Source organism: Lonchura striata, chromosome 2 (assembly GCF_050655825.1).
Source record: "Lonchura striata isolate lonStrDom1 chromosome 2, ASM5065582v1, whole genome shotgun sequence".
Classification (NCBI taxonomy): Eukaryota; Metazoa; Chordata; class Aves; order Passeriformes; family Estrildidae; genus Lonchura; species Lonchura striata.
In genome coordinates, this window is record NC_140704.1 from 124,439,071 (window position 1) to 124,455,604 (window position 16,534).

At 36.5% G+C, this 16,534-nt stretch overlaps 1 protein-coding gene across 15 annotated transcripts in view; it reads right to left on the reverse strand.

Moving 5' to 3' along the window:
* The window catches only part of EYA1 (EYA transcriptional coactivator and phosphatase 1), a 152,980-nt gene that overhangs the window by 95,813 nt on the left and 40,633 nt on the right, over positions 1-16,534 (reverse strand). For 7 of the 15 annotated variants that reach the window (XM_085572229.1, XM_085572228.1, XM_085572221.1 and 4 more), the window contains exon 2: positions 5,174-5,277. The exons of the other annotated variants lie outside the window; for them this stretch is intronic. In XM_085572229.1, the coding sequence (XP_085428355.1) occupies positions 5,174-5,263 (90 nt within the window). In that variant the 5' untranslated portion in view covers positions 5,264-5,277. The remainder of the gene's footprint in view (positions 1-5,173; positions 5,278-16,534) is intronic. 15 annotated transcript variants of the gene reach the window in all.

Here is a 16,534-nt window from a genome sequence, read left to right on the forward strand (position 1 = left end):
TGTATTTGCCAGGGGAATTTATTCTCTTAGATATACTATAGGATCAAGAAGGTGTTTCTATTTTGTTTGTGACATGTAGGGGATCACTCTCTCACATACTGATCAAATTGTTATATATTCCTCCTCACCCCTCTAACCATTCCTACACTGCATCATGCTAGGAAGGGTGTGAGACTCTTGGTCCAGCTGGAGATGTGATTGTTTCTTTTTTGAGTTTGGGGTCTTGGAAGGAATTTTGTTGCTTCACAACTTCAGCAGTTGAGGATCTTTGGGTTCAAGCTTGTGTTATACAGAGAGAAAGCAAAACATTTCTTTTCTCTGATCTTTTGCATCCAGCATTCAGTCTATAGGGCAGAGAAGTTAAGACGAACTGACAAAGCCCATGACAGACTAATTGGTGACGGAATTACCTGGCAGAAGATTGCTGCTTGGTTTGACAAGACTTCAAAATATGAAAAGCACTTGGTAGACACGGAAAGCTGCAGAATACCTACTTTTCGTGCCAGGTTTTTTTAAGGGCTATATTGATTCAGAATTCTGCTCATTTTACAGGTGTTGTCATTTTTTGATCTGCTGCATCTGTCCTGGGAAGGCCAAGGTGGTACAGCAATTTATTAACAGCTGAAATTAACTCTGTGACTCTCGAGTTTTGGAGGGGATGGAGACACCATATGATATTTGTTTTCAGACATAATCACTTCATCTTTCATTCTTTCCCTGAGCTGAACTGACAATCAGAAGCTTTGCTTTGGATTTATGATGTTGAATGAAAGCCCAGTGGATAATAAAATTAACACCATTCATGACTTAATTAATGATAAGCACCATGTGTCTTTTACTAAGCCAGCAGTAACTGGACACAGGACACAGCGGATGGGTTCTGCAGCAAATGCAGAGCCTTTCCTTTTACTTCCCACACCTTTCTCATATCATCCTGCAGTGCAGATACAGTCTTCAGAATACAAAGAATTCATTTAACCCAATATTGAGATCAAATTAAGACTCTGGATACATTACCAGAAAGTTGTTTGATACCTGTGATGTGATTGACATAAACATCTCCTCTAGAGTGATGCAATAATCTGTATTTTGGGGGGTTTTGTACAAAAATGGGAGTAATGATTTTAAATATATTTTTTAAACGTACGAGCAAGTTCAGTGACTTCATTAGAAAGTAAAGCAAAAAAAAAATATTCCATTCTAAATAATTGCTGAAGCAGTTTTCTTTTGTATTTAGCTACTTCATTCATATGTATTTTTTATTTCTGGAGAAAAGTGGAGTTTATGTTAGTAATTAAAAACATGCAAAATTACGTGAACATTTTGTATTTACATTGGTTTTGCTTCATTGTCTGCATATTATTCTGATTGCATAGAAACAGCAAGGAAAATTTTCAAAGTGCTTCACAGAGACTACACTATGCCGGTCCTATTAATTTGAATAAGTCACATGGTTATGTTCTCACATTCTAATTTGAAAATTTCCCTCCTGCTTTCCACCATCTAAAATAACTATCTAATTCTGGGTATGCACCATCTGCATCTCCCACTCTGCAGTCTATAAATACAGAAGGAACACACAGTCTTTCCATACAGATACTACAGGATACTCCATTAGCATTTTATACCCAGAAGAAAGTCTCCAGCCTAATGAGAGTTACTCTATTCCTTGTGCTGCTCCTAATCCTCATCTCTAAGGATATTTCCATTAATATTTTTCTGAAATGCCCTTTAGATGCATAGAGTATCAGTATCCTGGAAACGTCTAAAATAATTAGTACAATTACAAAAAAAAAAAAAAATAGAAAAAAATAGGATCAAAAGAACCACTAAAACTAGAATAAGAGATAATATAAGAGATAATCAACCTGTAACCCATCAAGTAGTCTGAGAAATTGTGCTTTGACATTCCAGAAGCTAATGACAGCAAGTATAAATGAAAGATTTTTGCATTTGACTATATTTGAACTTTCCCCACAATGTGCCAGGAAGGTCAGCCAGGGTATTTTAGAGCAAGGCTGTGAGTAGAGAGAATTACAGGCTTAGAGTTACTTACAGGGCCTTGCCAGAGATTCCCTCTGTTTTATAGCTCACAGGCTTCAATTTTCACAGTTGCTGCTTCTAGCTGGCTTTTTTACATCTCCTGAAAACCAGACTGGGGGCAGGGAGGACATTTTCCCGACACAGATAACTTCAAGAGATCCAGTGCCCATGGAGCAGAGGAATGAACATGGGCAGCAGCGGCGGCGCAGCCGGCTCAAAGCAGCACTTGGAACCAGCCTGTAATCCAGTGGTGGAACAGCTGCAATGGCTTGGGAGCTTCCGTGTTGGGAAACTCAAAGAGAAGATCATGGGGTGGCTTAAGAGAAGAGAATCAAGTGGCAGGGAAGAAGGAGAGGTTTGCTGATGAGATTGGTGTAGTTCTGGAGAGGGAAGGGTCTGGCTTTTGGGACACAAGTTGCTTAAAAGTGAATTCTTTGGCTTGGAAGTCCTGAGGGTGCAATGACTTGGGGCTGACACAGACCAACCAGGTACCTCTTACCAACATCCCAGTTTGGGGAGAGAGACACATAGGGGTGGTGTCATCAACAGCACCTTTAGAACCAAAAGGCAGCTTGCCCACACTGGAGACAGCATGCCTCCAACCATACCATCATCAGTATACAACAGCCCTATCCTACAGTTTCACAGATGTCCACCCAAAGGTACATTTGTCTTTAGCCTCTCATCAGCCAAGGACATTTCCACACATTCTCCACAATCCATCTTTGTGTTTTCCTAAAGCTTAAAGGAGTGTGACATGTGTGAGGTTAGCTAGCTTTCCATCAGACTGGATTGAGATTTCCCAAGATATTAAAAAGTTATTGTTAGGAGACATGCAGCTAGACAGACATACAAAGAATGTGGTTGCAAAAGCTTTTTTGCTTTAGGAAACCAGGTTATAACAAGAAAATGCCTGATCTCCATTTACAGTTCTGTTCATCTATTTTAATGAAGTTTTTGATTTTGCTGACAGGGCAACTTCATTTTACATAGAAAGACAGTTCCCCAGAGGGTAAGATCTGTCATTTGTCACACAAAAGCCTTTCAGTCCCTACCCACAAAAGTAAAACTGCACCTCAAGAAATCAGGTTCATCCTATTGAGCTGCTGAAGGAAGGAAAACAACACTACAGACAAAAATTGTGCATTGCTTCCTTTCAGGGACCAGCTATGACTGCAATCAAAAAGTCACTTCTTATTTATATTATAGATTGTTTGAATTTTTTTTCAATCTCAGACCTGGTGCTGTTAACAGCTGGACTCTCCTCTCTCATATGTGGGTCAGATTAACTTTCTCCTCTTCACCACATAGCAGCAAGAGTGATGTCAATGAAGAGCATCTTTCTTCATCTGTTCTTTCAGTCTACTTTGATGGATACCAAAAAATAAAATCAAAGGCACTATAGCAATGCAGGGAAGGATGAGACCACCGGAAAAGAACTACAAGCTAACAACAATGGACACCATGCATGAGCTCATGAATAACCTGATTTTCCACCAAGTAGGACTTGACAAAGGCTTTGATACACAGCCTGTTGGAATGCCTGAGGCTGTCAGCTTGTTTCAAAGCAAAAGGGAAGACTGTTGGCAACTTCAGAGCCTAAAATGGTGGGAAAAAAGCTTTGCATCAGGGAGAGGTGAAGCAAGAGTCTTTTACTCTCAATGATCTGATGCCTAGATGATTTCCAGCTAGAGTTATCTGATTTGGGAAAATTATCAATGCTCTGTAGAAAAGGATTTTTTCTGGAAATAATCAAGTCTCAACTTAGGAATCTTTTCACCTAAACTATCAAAATATTTTAAAAGGTGTAAAAATAAAAAAGCTGAGAAGTCTTTGCATTTAGAATGTCCTAAAAAAATTACTGTATGGTGCAATTTTCTGAAAACCCATGTTTCCCTTTGGTTTTAACAAGTTTTTACTTTTTAATATAATTTCCCTCATACAACATTATTTTTACTACTATCTTAACTCCTCTTCAGAAACCTGTTTCTAGTAAAAGAGTAATGAAAGGGGAAAGCACTAAACAAACAACAAAGGTGAAAATTTCACACCTCTAAGTAATATTAGTACTAAACTCAGCATATTTTTTAAAAATATTTTAAAATTATTTTAATTCAGAACCATATTAAATTGATTCAGTCCTTAATTTATAAAGACAAGTGGCCAAATATTATAACCAATTAGACTCGACCATGTAAATTGTTTTCACCATCAGTGTTAAAGCTCAAAAGTTGAACACAGCTGAAATCAGGAGATTTTAAAGATACTGATATCTACGCATTGTTCTATTAATTGTGGTCTTTATTAAATGCAAAAGATAAGGGATTTTGAAGAAAGTTAAGTCTTTAGCAAGATGTAAATAAAAAGCTTGTCTACAAGGTTTTCATACCAATGATTAATTCATCACTGAAATTCTACTTTTCCTCATAGATCATGTCTTTGCTGAAGTAAAACTGTTGAAACTTGTATTCAAAGTATTGAGAAGATGTATCAGAAAAGCCCTGCTCCACAACATAAACTTCTTTTAGGGTTTGTGTAATGCTTCAGCCTTTGAAGCTCTTAGAAAGCTCACTTTTTTTACCTAAAAAAAAAATGTATCATCAGATGTAAAAGGAAGAGAGGAGTATATGGAGAGTTGCAACCACAGTCAGTTTGCAAACACTGAAACTTTAATGCAATATAGGTGTAAAAATTGGATACACCTACCAGTACATCTGGCCTGACTGGATAGCTATAATTTAAGCAGGTGGCTGACAGATGTCATATCTCATGCATGCCTTTTCATGTTCATTTTTATTTTAATCTCATTTTCATGTCTCAAGTATGCATTTAAAATTATTTGCTAACATATTGTACTGTATAGTGTACATGATCCTTGAAGGAGATTTCAAAGAAGAGTTCAAAGCTGCCAATTGATTATACAGTGGGAAAAATGAAAATAACCACTGCCAATTTACCAGCCCCCAACACAGACAAAGATGGGCTGTTCCACAGCTAACTGCACCAACAAGGTTTCAGAATACAAAATACAGAAATCTTTGCCAAAGTTAAAACGAAATTTTTGCTGCAACTTGCTGAAAAATATATTAAAATGCTGCTTGTCGGCTGAGGAGATGTAGATGTAACTCACCCTTTCACTATTCAAGGATTTGCAGACGGCAATCTCATTGTCCTGCAATGTTGCAAAGGTTTTCCTGAAGGCACTATTTTTAAGCTTCATTCAGAGGTTGGGTTCTGCAGTGGAAGTGCCAGAAACCAAAAATTACCAGTTATGGTACCATCACTTGCTTCATATAAGATCTTGGTACTTTAACAGAAGAAACAACTTCTGTGTAACTACATCCCAATCTTACACATGACTGTATCTATCCAAGTGGGAGATGAGTGGTTATTCTGGAAAATATGACCTAAATTCTCGGCTGGCAAAAGCAGCATACCAAAAAGCAAACTTAAGTTCTGAATATCATCTGGAAAGTTGTCCTAATGAATATAATCTCCCTCACAGGAATAAAGCCATTCTATCAAACCCACTAGGGTACACTGAGATTTAATTAACTATCCTGACTTTCAGGAAGAAAGTACCAAATAATAACAACAGGTGACATTGATAAAGTCTTAAGTACAAAATACGACTGTTTTGCCAAATACAAGCAATACTCTTTTGTTTTTATTAACAGATGCATCATGTCTCATTCCTTCAAGATGAGGACTGAAATGCTCTATAGTAATTTGTGTGAACTTTGAGGCACATTTACTTAAATCCTCTAAAATATGCAGTCTTTTTGGCCAGTGAATTTCAAAGTTAATGAAGCAAACATCCTCTTACATGCATAAGTGAGGAAAAAAAGGAAATAAATCTTTCTGTTTGACCCCCATTCAAATCTGAACATGAAACATGAGCACTTTTAAAGCAAGGCAGGCTTTTGCAATGTATTAAAAGCATATGCTAAAGCCTACTGCTACTAAAAAGCCTCTTGCTCCTCACTTTATCACTGCATATGCCACCTCACAGGTGTCTATGAGTATTTATACAGACACAATTTCTAAATGGGAAAAAAGAAGAATGAACTAAAAGCAATCCCATGATGACTTTGCGATTTATAAAAGAAAGCTCTTTGAAATGCTGCCCCGAGCCACACAGAACTCTAGTTGAATAATTAATTACATATTGACAAGGTTTATAAAAGAAAAGCTCAGCGCCGTATTGACATTTATATCTTCTTCTTAAATTCATTAGAAAATGCCATTCTGCTTGAAAAAATTATTGGTAGCTTACAGTTTTTGCCTTCGTATGCAAATGCTTATCAAGAAGATATGACAATGTTTTATATGACTTAACAGGTTGCCTAAAATCGAATCTTTATGACTGTGTAATTTATATTACGAGAACATTCTATAAACAATTAAGAAATTATTGCATGTACTTAACAACAAGTCACAGCATGCTGCAAACATTTCTTTAAACTATTCTAATTGTGCTTTACATCTGAATTTTCTGTGCAATTAGGAACCATTAACACACAAAATACAACCAAAATCATGATTTAAAATGACTGTACGTGAATTTTATTAGGTAGGGTGTAAAAATGAGATGTAACAAATAATTGCAAAATATGTAATACTGTCAATGTTCTTTATTTCAAAAGGAGAGAGGATAAATTTTCATATTTCTGTCTTCCTATTACATTTACAGTTAATTGAACTAATATGGCATGCACATTTCTGCTACAGTTCTTCTGTTACAGTACTTCAGTTGCACTTAATAAATTGCACCTTCCATGAAAAGAAAAGGTGATGGATTGAAAAATGTTTAGCACAACCATGCATAATTGATAGGTTCCCTAGTGCAAATAAGTGTCTAATAAATAATTAAATTTAATCTCATTATAAGAGTTTTCATAATGGGATAATTTAATTAAATGAAAGCCAAAGGGTTCTTAGGGGTTGAAAGATGCTGCTGATGCTATATTTGGCTAATGGTCTGGGGATAGTATAGTGAAGAAGGGTAATTCACATGGGTACATGCATTATTTAATGAATCCCTCTGAGATGGAGGAAAGGACAGATCAATGATAACTTGTCATTTTATCATTGCTTACAATGCACATTTAAACAACCTGGGAAATGTTAAAAACAGAGAGAGAATCTTGCAAGCCTTTGCAGTGCATCAGGCCTTCTCTGCCAGACACACAGCAACATTGCCTTTTGCAATATGCAGTTTCACTCTCATCTAGCATTGTTAATTTTTTTCCTTCTTTCAGACCAAAAATAAAAGCAAAGCCTTACAAGCTTCTGTACAGTTAGGGCAAGCCTGCCCCTAAGTGAAAGTTATAATGGATACAGCATGTATATCTGATACTAAAAAATTGATAGCTGTGTCACGTGGGACCCATTAACAAGCTTTTTGAGTGGGCTGAGTTTTGAGCTTTAAGTCTCCAGAAGCACTTAGCTAGGGTAGGATACTAAAACCATACAAGTCTAAGTAGTTAGCTCATTTGCAGGTGATCAGTTATGAATTAATATGAATACTGAAGGTTATATCTTTACAGATAGGACAGAAGTGTCACCTTGCACACAATAAATGTGAAAGACCCAAAAGCTAAATGGATGAGTTTGCAATCTGAATTTTCACTTTTCAATGACCATACACTCACAAGCATTCTCATTTAGAAACTTTAATTTTTACTGGTAGATCCTGAATAAAATGACTGCTGTAGCTCAGCAGGCTTGCAGTTTGTTTGATGGTACCAGACATTTTTATCAGAAAGATAACAATCACTCTTTTAGAAACACAGAGGGATACAGCTGTCCATGATTTTGCCTTCTGAAGCATAAGGATTATGTAACATACCTAAAAAAATATTTTTATTACTGCATTTATTATCTGTTTTACCTTTGTTAGAATCCTTCTAAATTTTCTGAAACTTAAATGTGATTTTTCTTCTAACAGTAACACAGACCCATTACTTACACAAAGAAAACATTTTCTAGTATCAATGAAACAATTTTAATTTTTGTTTTGTGCTGTGCTATGAGTAGAAGTGGCAATGAGCTACACAAAATGATGTTCAAATGTCTCTAGGAGGTATGACTACAGCAGCTCACACTGTCCCACCAAATAGTCGGCCTCATATTTGCCAGTTATGAGGTCCCACAGAAGCTCTTCAGCCTTTCCTAATCTTCACCTAAATTATCTTGTCTTAAATTTGCCATCTCTCCAGTCATCTTATTTTTAGTTGATTAATAAGTACCTTAATCAAAGTACTTTAATTATAGATACTGAAGGTTTTGCACGATGAATATCAATCTCCTATTTCTATTTGTTTTTTATGCTCCCAGACACTTTTCAATCCACATGGAAGTTTAGCAGTAACATATTTCTTGAATTATTTCTTGTGAGAATATGAACCTTTATTAAAAAATCCAAATACACTGTATCTGTCTGGTTTTTGTTCACCTTCTCAATGACTCACATGAAGAATGCAGAAACTTCATTTTGTCTCACACATGTTCTCTGAGGGATTTACACTTCCACACTCACTGGTTACCTCATATAAAAATATGTCTCAGTGCTTTCAGTATTGTTACTCATGTTTTTTACCACCCCCTTCTTAAGCAGAACAAATACAATGCCATTTGGCTTTCTTGCTGCTGCTCTGTTGTTTGGTTTAGCACCTCCTTCAGCACTGAAAACACAAACAATTCCTCACTTTGTATAAAAAGTAGGTGTTTAATTTTACACTAACACAAATGAATCATTCATGACTCATTACAGAGATGTAGTGCCTCTTTCCTTCTCAACTGTTATATTTAGATTGGTACAGTTTAATAGCCTTACTGATTAATGCTTTGGTTTTTACAAAAGGAGTAACTGGAATACAAAAGGTTTTTATTCTAGTGGGGATTTGCAAAAGGATGCTAACAAAAAATATCCCAAAATGATTTTTGTTATTTATAAGATAATCTCTTCCATCTATTTCTTTACAAAGAAACAAACAAAAATATGCATGTCTTGAGAAATTGGCTGCGTTTTCTGTCTAAGGTGCCCACAATTCAGTAGCTTGATTTCCATGAATGTTAGATATTCTTGGTATCTATGAAAGAAGTTTCAGAGACAATGTACTGAAATTAAGATTTTTTTTCTATAAATAAACTTATTCAGGCACAGTTATCTACTCAAATATTTATGTACATTTTATTACAGATTATTCAATTCAAATGGCTGGGAAGTAAGATCTCAGATGATTATAGTCCTTCAAGAACTAATGAAGTTCTCCATCTACTTCCCATCTTCTCTAAGGAGATCTGTAGTAAAAGAGACCTCCTTAAACCAAGCTAAAACACACAAGGCATTATAAAATTTAGAGTTTCTCTGGTTTATATAAAATACAGGACAAATGCAGTGGTAATTTACTTCCTTTTTCAGATTGCATTTCCACAATGTCCTACTGGAGCATAAATTCAATGCTGAAATATTCTGACTAGTATCCAAAATTTAAGACATTCGGGGCAGAGGAATTTTGTTTTTTTAAGTGTGGGACCTTCTATTTTTCTTATTAAGTTACAAAGTGCATTCTCCCTGCTTCCAGGAACTAGTTTTCTTACCCTAAAACCTCAGCAGACTTCTACACATGATGTTGCAATAGTGAATTACAATCTGTGATTTCTATTCATAGAAATCTGCTCCTGCTTGCCCTGCTTGTATGATAAAATTCCAGTAAGTCATAAAAGGGAAAAAATACTCAAATAAGAAAGTGACATAGAGATATTTTGATGGGAATCCACCTAAGAAGAAAAATGTCTGTTTAATGCCTTTTTTTCTTTAAGAAAATTCCTGTCAGCCACCTAAAAGTCCAAACTTTGGCAGTCAGAGTTTTCACACTATACTCCAGCACTTGCAAAATTTAACATTTACATGTGGCAGAACAGTGGCACCATGTACTCTAGAACAGTCAAATCACCACAGTACAGTATGGAAATATTGCAACTGAGCTGCATCAGCAGCTTGTTTTCTAACCTGATTCTACACATCAGCATCTCCTAGTGAGGAGCCAGTACTTGGCACCAGTTGATGCCTTGTGAAGCTCTGCTCATTGCACGCCTGCATTACTGAACCTCAAAGCGCAGGAATGAGGAGGCAATGGAAGAAATACATGTGCTATGGCCCTTTTAAAGGCAAACCAAAACTCATTTCTAAAACTGCATCTGTACCTAAGTTATTGTGCATTTGGGGCTTTTTTGATTTATTTAGCTGGTATTTATTTTGAAATCTCCTTCTGTGAACATAATTTTGCTGTAGTATTATCACTTCAAGAAGAAGTGAATCTCTTTTATGATGACATTGGGATAAACTGTGCACGACCTATTTAAAATATATAAATTTAACCTGAGAATTACTTTCCAAATAAGTATTTATTTTATTATTTCCACAAGTCCCATGAATCAGTATTTTAGCCTAGCTTTTATAAAAAAAACCCAAGCAATAGCACATGAATTTACACTTTCAATTATTACCTGAAATACAGGAATCACCCCAGAGGTTTTTCCCTCAGGGTATCAATCCATATCTTGTAAGTTTGTTCAGTTAAACATAAATTTAATAGGCCTTTATAGCCAAATGAAAAACCACAATTTTACTGCCATTTCTGGACTCCTTCCTTCTGCTGTGTAGTCCTTCCCCAGCCGATTTCCATGACCTCAGTTCTCCATGAGACATACTAGCTGGCATAATGAACAACAAAACTTCAGTTATGCCGGAGAAAAAAAATCTACTTAAAATAGGAAGAAACAAAAAACACTAATATTTTTCCTTCTTGCAGCATGGGAGGGATTCTCTGGTAAAACTGGTCAAAATCTGTAGAACTTGGATTGCTTACATGTTGCTAAATGAACCCTTTCCAAAGCACTGCAGGGATGGAATCAAACAGAATTCAAGTAATCTGGTCAAAGAGTAAATTGTCAATCTATCCATACATTGATCCTGTTCATTCAGTAGCTGTTGCCAAATCCAAATGATCATAACTTTTGATATTCAGAAGGACACAGAGATCTGCTCCTTTCCTTCCTCATGCTTTTCTCTCTCTCCATCTAGTACATCTTTCCACAGTATCAGGTGGTACTAAATCTCCTACAAGTCTTCCAAGGATGAGAACAAAATGCTGAATTGCTGTTTATTTCCATAATGACAGAAATCAAAAGGAAAAGCTGTCTATGTCTACGCCTAACCATTGTAAACTGAGTCTTTACAGTAGAAATAACACATTTTGTGGGGGAGAAATCTAGATACCAAGCAAAAAACTATCAAAGAATCTCAACGAACTCTATGTTTCCTGCCAACAGTTTGTACTGGAAATGATCTGTTGGATATATTTTATTAAAACATTATGAAAGCCTCAGCTTCACACAACCCAGCTACAAGTTCTCAGCAGCCCTATAAGGACACATTGGAGCCAAGCATAAGGTTGTGAGAGATAAGCAAGGCTCCAAAAAAAATCTTTGAATCTGGTCTTTCCAACACCTTACACAAAGTAATTTCTGGTGTGCTGTAACTGCTGAATGCAAACTTGTAAATACAGCTGGACAGGTCAGTTCTGTATTCTTGAACTACTGGCTAGAAAGTACCAGATTTTCACTTCTTTCTCTAGGCATACACAGGATCTCTTTTTTCAAATGGGAAATGTAAAAAGTAGGATTGATACCTAAAATGCTTATGTTTTGTCTATTTTAGCATTTTTCTTTGAAACAAATACATGACACGCCCTTTAATTCCCTTTGAGCACGTATGGGAATGTCCCCACCCACTCCCTGAAGTCCAGTCTTAATCCAGACAGAGGAACAAAACATTCTTGAATGCAAAGTAACAAAGACAGATGATGACAACTTTGAAATACATCCGCAGAAGGCTGAGATTCATTCATTTGCAAAAAAAAATTAAATGTTCATAAAAGCAGATGAACCACTTTTCATAGAATGAATATTTTTGAGACACCTCGTGTTGAAAATTAACTGTGCTAAAAAAATGCACAGCAAACCAGACAACAATCAAGGAGCAGATGTCCTACGAGTTTTATGAAATACTAAGTAGTAGTCAAATGGTATAATCTGATGAAGATCAGCAAAACAGAAGTTCTCTGAAGATATACTCATGTTCCCAGTAGCTTTCTACATCTGACTTTCATTTTAAAGTTAAAGATCCCATCAAAAGGGCAGAAAGCAAAAAAGGATGCCAAGGCAGTTATGTCCTCCTGAATAGATTAATTGGGAACAGTAGAAGAGAGAAGACCTGACCTTTGGGGGAACCTTGTGGAATTAATATAAACACCAGATTACTCCTATCATGTGAAGAGAGATTCAAAATTTATGCATGCAACACAGAGCTCTGAGTATCCACAACCTAAATATCCCTCCCAACCTTTCAGTTCTTCCTAAAATGAACCTCTGGGCACAACACTCACAACTATTCACTGATGTCAGACCAACACTGGTACAGCAGGGAAGGGCATGGTCCTAACAAACAAAGGAGAGGGCAAAAAAATCTGGAGGACCTAAATGTGCCAGCAGAGAGCTGTTGAGTGTTGTTTAAAAGCTAAAATGTGGTCTTTATCTCTCAAAATAATATGTGGCTTAGCCAATGGAATAAATCACACAAAATCTACCAAGTTTAGCAGGTAAAGGAGAACCTAATTGCTGCCTTCCAGTACCTGCAAGAAGGTCATCAAGAAGAAAAAGAGCTAGGCTCTTAACATTGACTGATGCCTGGTGGGGGGATTCAGAACAGCGGGCACAAGTTGAAACTCAAGAGTTTTAGAGTGTATAATAGGAAAATCTTTTTCACCCTGAGGTTAAAACCTTGAAGGTTTTTCAAGATTGGACTAGATAAAGCCCTGAGCCACTTGGTCTGGCTTAATGGATGATCTTGCTTTGAGCAGGAGGATGAATTAGTGACCTCCTGGATTGCCTTCCAAACTGAATTTTATTAACTGTTAAAATAGATAAATGGTTAAACAATTAAATATTAATTACAGAAGAATTAATGCACAGAGCAAGAACATGTAGCTCTAGTATATTGCTTTGCATTAGCCACGGCATGCTAGGCTTTCAGATTTCCTACACCACTTATTATACAACAAGTGTCTTGATAAAGCCTTACTTAGCATGTATTAAAAGCTCAAAAGAAAATGGTAACAAATCTTAGTCAATAAGCCATAAATTAAATTGTCTCCCAGTAGATCTTGGCATGTTACAGTACATTTCCATTCAGTAGGCCTTGACTGGCAGATTGTAATGATTCATATTGCATTAGTAATTCATGAAATAGTACAATATACATAATCCTAAAACTATGTTCAAACATAGTGGAGAGAGGCAGCTCCAAGAGGCTGACTGTTCTTCTCCATTCCTCACCTCCAGCTAAAACAAACAGCAGCCCACCCTGTACTTTACTAAAACAGTCCAATAAGTAATGAAACACAGAGCAGATAGTTTCTCCATGACCTCTCTGTCCTTCTAGTTTCACTTTTCCTGATGAGAAAGGAAACAGATGGTACAGGAAAATTATCTGTATCATTTCTGGGCAGGAACAGGATCCTCACTACCTACTACGGATTTAGGTGGCCACATACCATGTCCTGCAGCACATCCTGATGACTGGGAGAAATAAGAGGTGAACTTTTAAAATGCTATAGGTTTCCAGAATCAGTTCTGGACAGCTCTGATTAAACCCTTTCCTTAAAGGCCAAAGATTGTCATTGTCAGGCTCCAGCAGCGTCCTTGAATTTGTGTTTGGAGTACAACTGCAGGCTTACACACGTAACTGAAGCACCTAATACTTGACTTAGCAGTTGTAGGTTCTCTACAATCCAATATGCTTTTAAAGTCCAGGGATTATATTCAATGCTATATATTTCTGAATGTCCAGGCATGTATTGATACAGATACACACATACACATTGATAGTTGTGATTCATTCTCCCAGGAATTTTTAGTTTCCTGTCAGCGGTTGATTTGCCAGGCCTAGGCAGTCCCACTAGAATACGGAGAATATTCAGAAAAATGGTATTTATGACTTATTAAATCAAAATTATGCTGAAAATCTATTTACAACATCATTTTATTTGCATTATCCCTTCTGCTGCAGTGAAATGGTAAGGAAATAGTCCTTTTCTGCAATTTTTCAATAGTGATTTCACAGAAATATTTTCCATTTGTTAGGCAAATTGTGTTACAGGGCTTTCTTAAATAAAGCACTGTGCAGTTCAAATGATAAAATTCTAGCACCATGGGTTGTTATTTATATCAGCAATGTTAAATATGCCATAAAGGTTCAGAAAGGTAGAGAAACATACCTCTGCCATATTACCTATTAAACTTACAAATAATATGAAGGTACAATTTCTTCCATCAGAACAGAAGGCTTGCTGCTGAAGTTAACAAAAAACATATGGTTTTCATTTGAGGTGCAATGAAGTGTTCATTAAAGTGTCCTTATTGGTCATTTTCAGCCTTTTTTTTTTCTTTTCTTTTTTTTTTTTTTTCTTGCTTCACAACAGTTTGTGTCCTAACTCTTTGGTAATTACAATGTGCTACTAAAAATGGTCATTGTTATTGTACCATTTCCTTTTGAAAACTTGCAGGAGAAACATGTAAGAACCAAATGCAGATCTCACCTGATTTCAGTGTAAGAGCAGCTTCCACAGCTCACCTTGTTCATACTTCCTAGGGGTGTTTATTTTCTGCAATTATTCATCTAGGCTTCACTGAACTTGAATACTAATAAATTTTAAGAAGTGAAACAAGAAGCCTTCATGCTGTCTGCAGGGAGGCCTCAGAAAACTCTGCATTGAGAGTTATTAGTATCAGCACCAAAGGTGTTAATTCTTTGTTACTTGTGACAGAAAGCCAGATCGGGTGAAAAACATAGGAAAAAGAAAACAAAACCATTGTACATTTTCTCTGAATACATCAACATCCTTACATGATCAATCTAAAGTAAAAGGGTTTAATAGAAACTAAAAATACTTTCCTTAGATTTGTGTTGTGGTCCTCTATAAAGTTCTTAAATGCATTTTATAGAAATCTTAGCTTTACAAATTTAACTTTAATAGCTTATAACTAAATTTGGGGGGAAATATAAACCATTTAATTACACAAAAGAATGTGCATTATTTATAGTTACAGTTTAAATTTAAGAAAACTACTTCTATGCTTTAAGCTATATTTCTGTCTCAGTGCTTAAGGTCAAGAAAATTCAGCAACATGCTGGTACTGCATCCTAAGTAAATTAACATTAGCATGGTTAACAAAACCACAAGGATTCATAACACTTGACAGGCAAATAAAAAGACAAGACTGCCTCCAAGCACCTACACATGTGGCATTAGATTGAAACCTCTGAAACATATAGCAAAAATTCACAGGATGTAAATGTGGGCTTTAAACACATATAGGATGCACATGCTTACTATGTTCTCTGAAACTAAAAGTATTTTACTAGTTACACAGGTTACACAGACGTGGTTCTGACAGTAGGCACAATAAAAGCATTCTCTGAGTGATGGGGGCTATAAAAACACTTAAAAGCCTTGCAGCCTGACAGGGAAAGGGTAGCAAGGCAGTTGCAGAAGAAATGGCTTTTCAACTTAGTTCCCAGCCTAGCTGGCAGAAGCCTAGAAAGCTTAAGTGTACACGTTTTAACTACTAGGTGAACAAGTTCAACAACAAATTTGCAGCTTCCCAATATCAAGCTGATTGATATAAAATGTCAAGCAAAAGTTCAGCCATTTCTAGAATCATAAGAAAGAAAGCAATTCCACCCATATTCAAAATAATTATAATTTTTTAAGTTGAGCGATACATTAGGAATGTGAAATTCATTTCAGGGCAGCAATTACTAATTTTACTATGAATCTCATTAAAAAATAGTTAACCCTGGAAAACAGCAGTTTATGGGAGAGACTTGACAACATATCACATTTTAGCAAGTCAGTCCTATGGACCAATCTATTCACACTTGGCATCCTTTGAGGAATTCTGAGAGCTGTCTCATAAAATTAGGTCAGGAATGGGATTTATCTTCTTTTTAATGATCTTTTCCTTCCCCTCATCCTCTGTCTGGTGTTTACAAAGGACAGAGAAAGAAGTTGATTCAAATGCAGGGAAAGAAGAGTATCTGAGAGAGAAAATGAGCTCTGTGGCTGAGAAAAGCATGAAGAATAGGCAGACCAGTGAGCAGAGGAAGGAAGAAAGCTAAGGATTAGAAGGACAGGGGATGGAGATGCAGGGCTCTAAGGGGCAATGCAGGACCAGGGGTTGGAAAAGGAAAGAACAAGAGGTGGGAACACCCTGGGAATGAACACTAGCAGCGCCCATGAGAAAGAAGAGTGATCAGGAGGATGCACTCGGGAAGAGACATCAGTAGGACAGTGCTGAGACTGCTTGCTGGAGGAGGCACAGCGGGCATGCCCAGGAAACAACCGCTGCCCTGCCTGGCAGG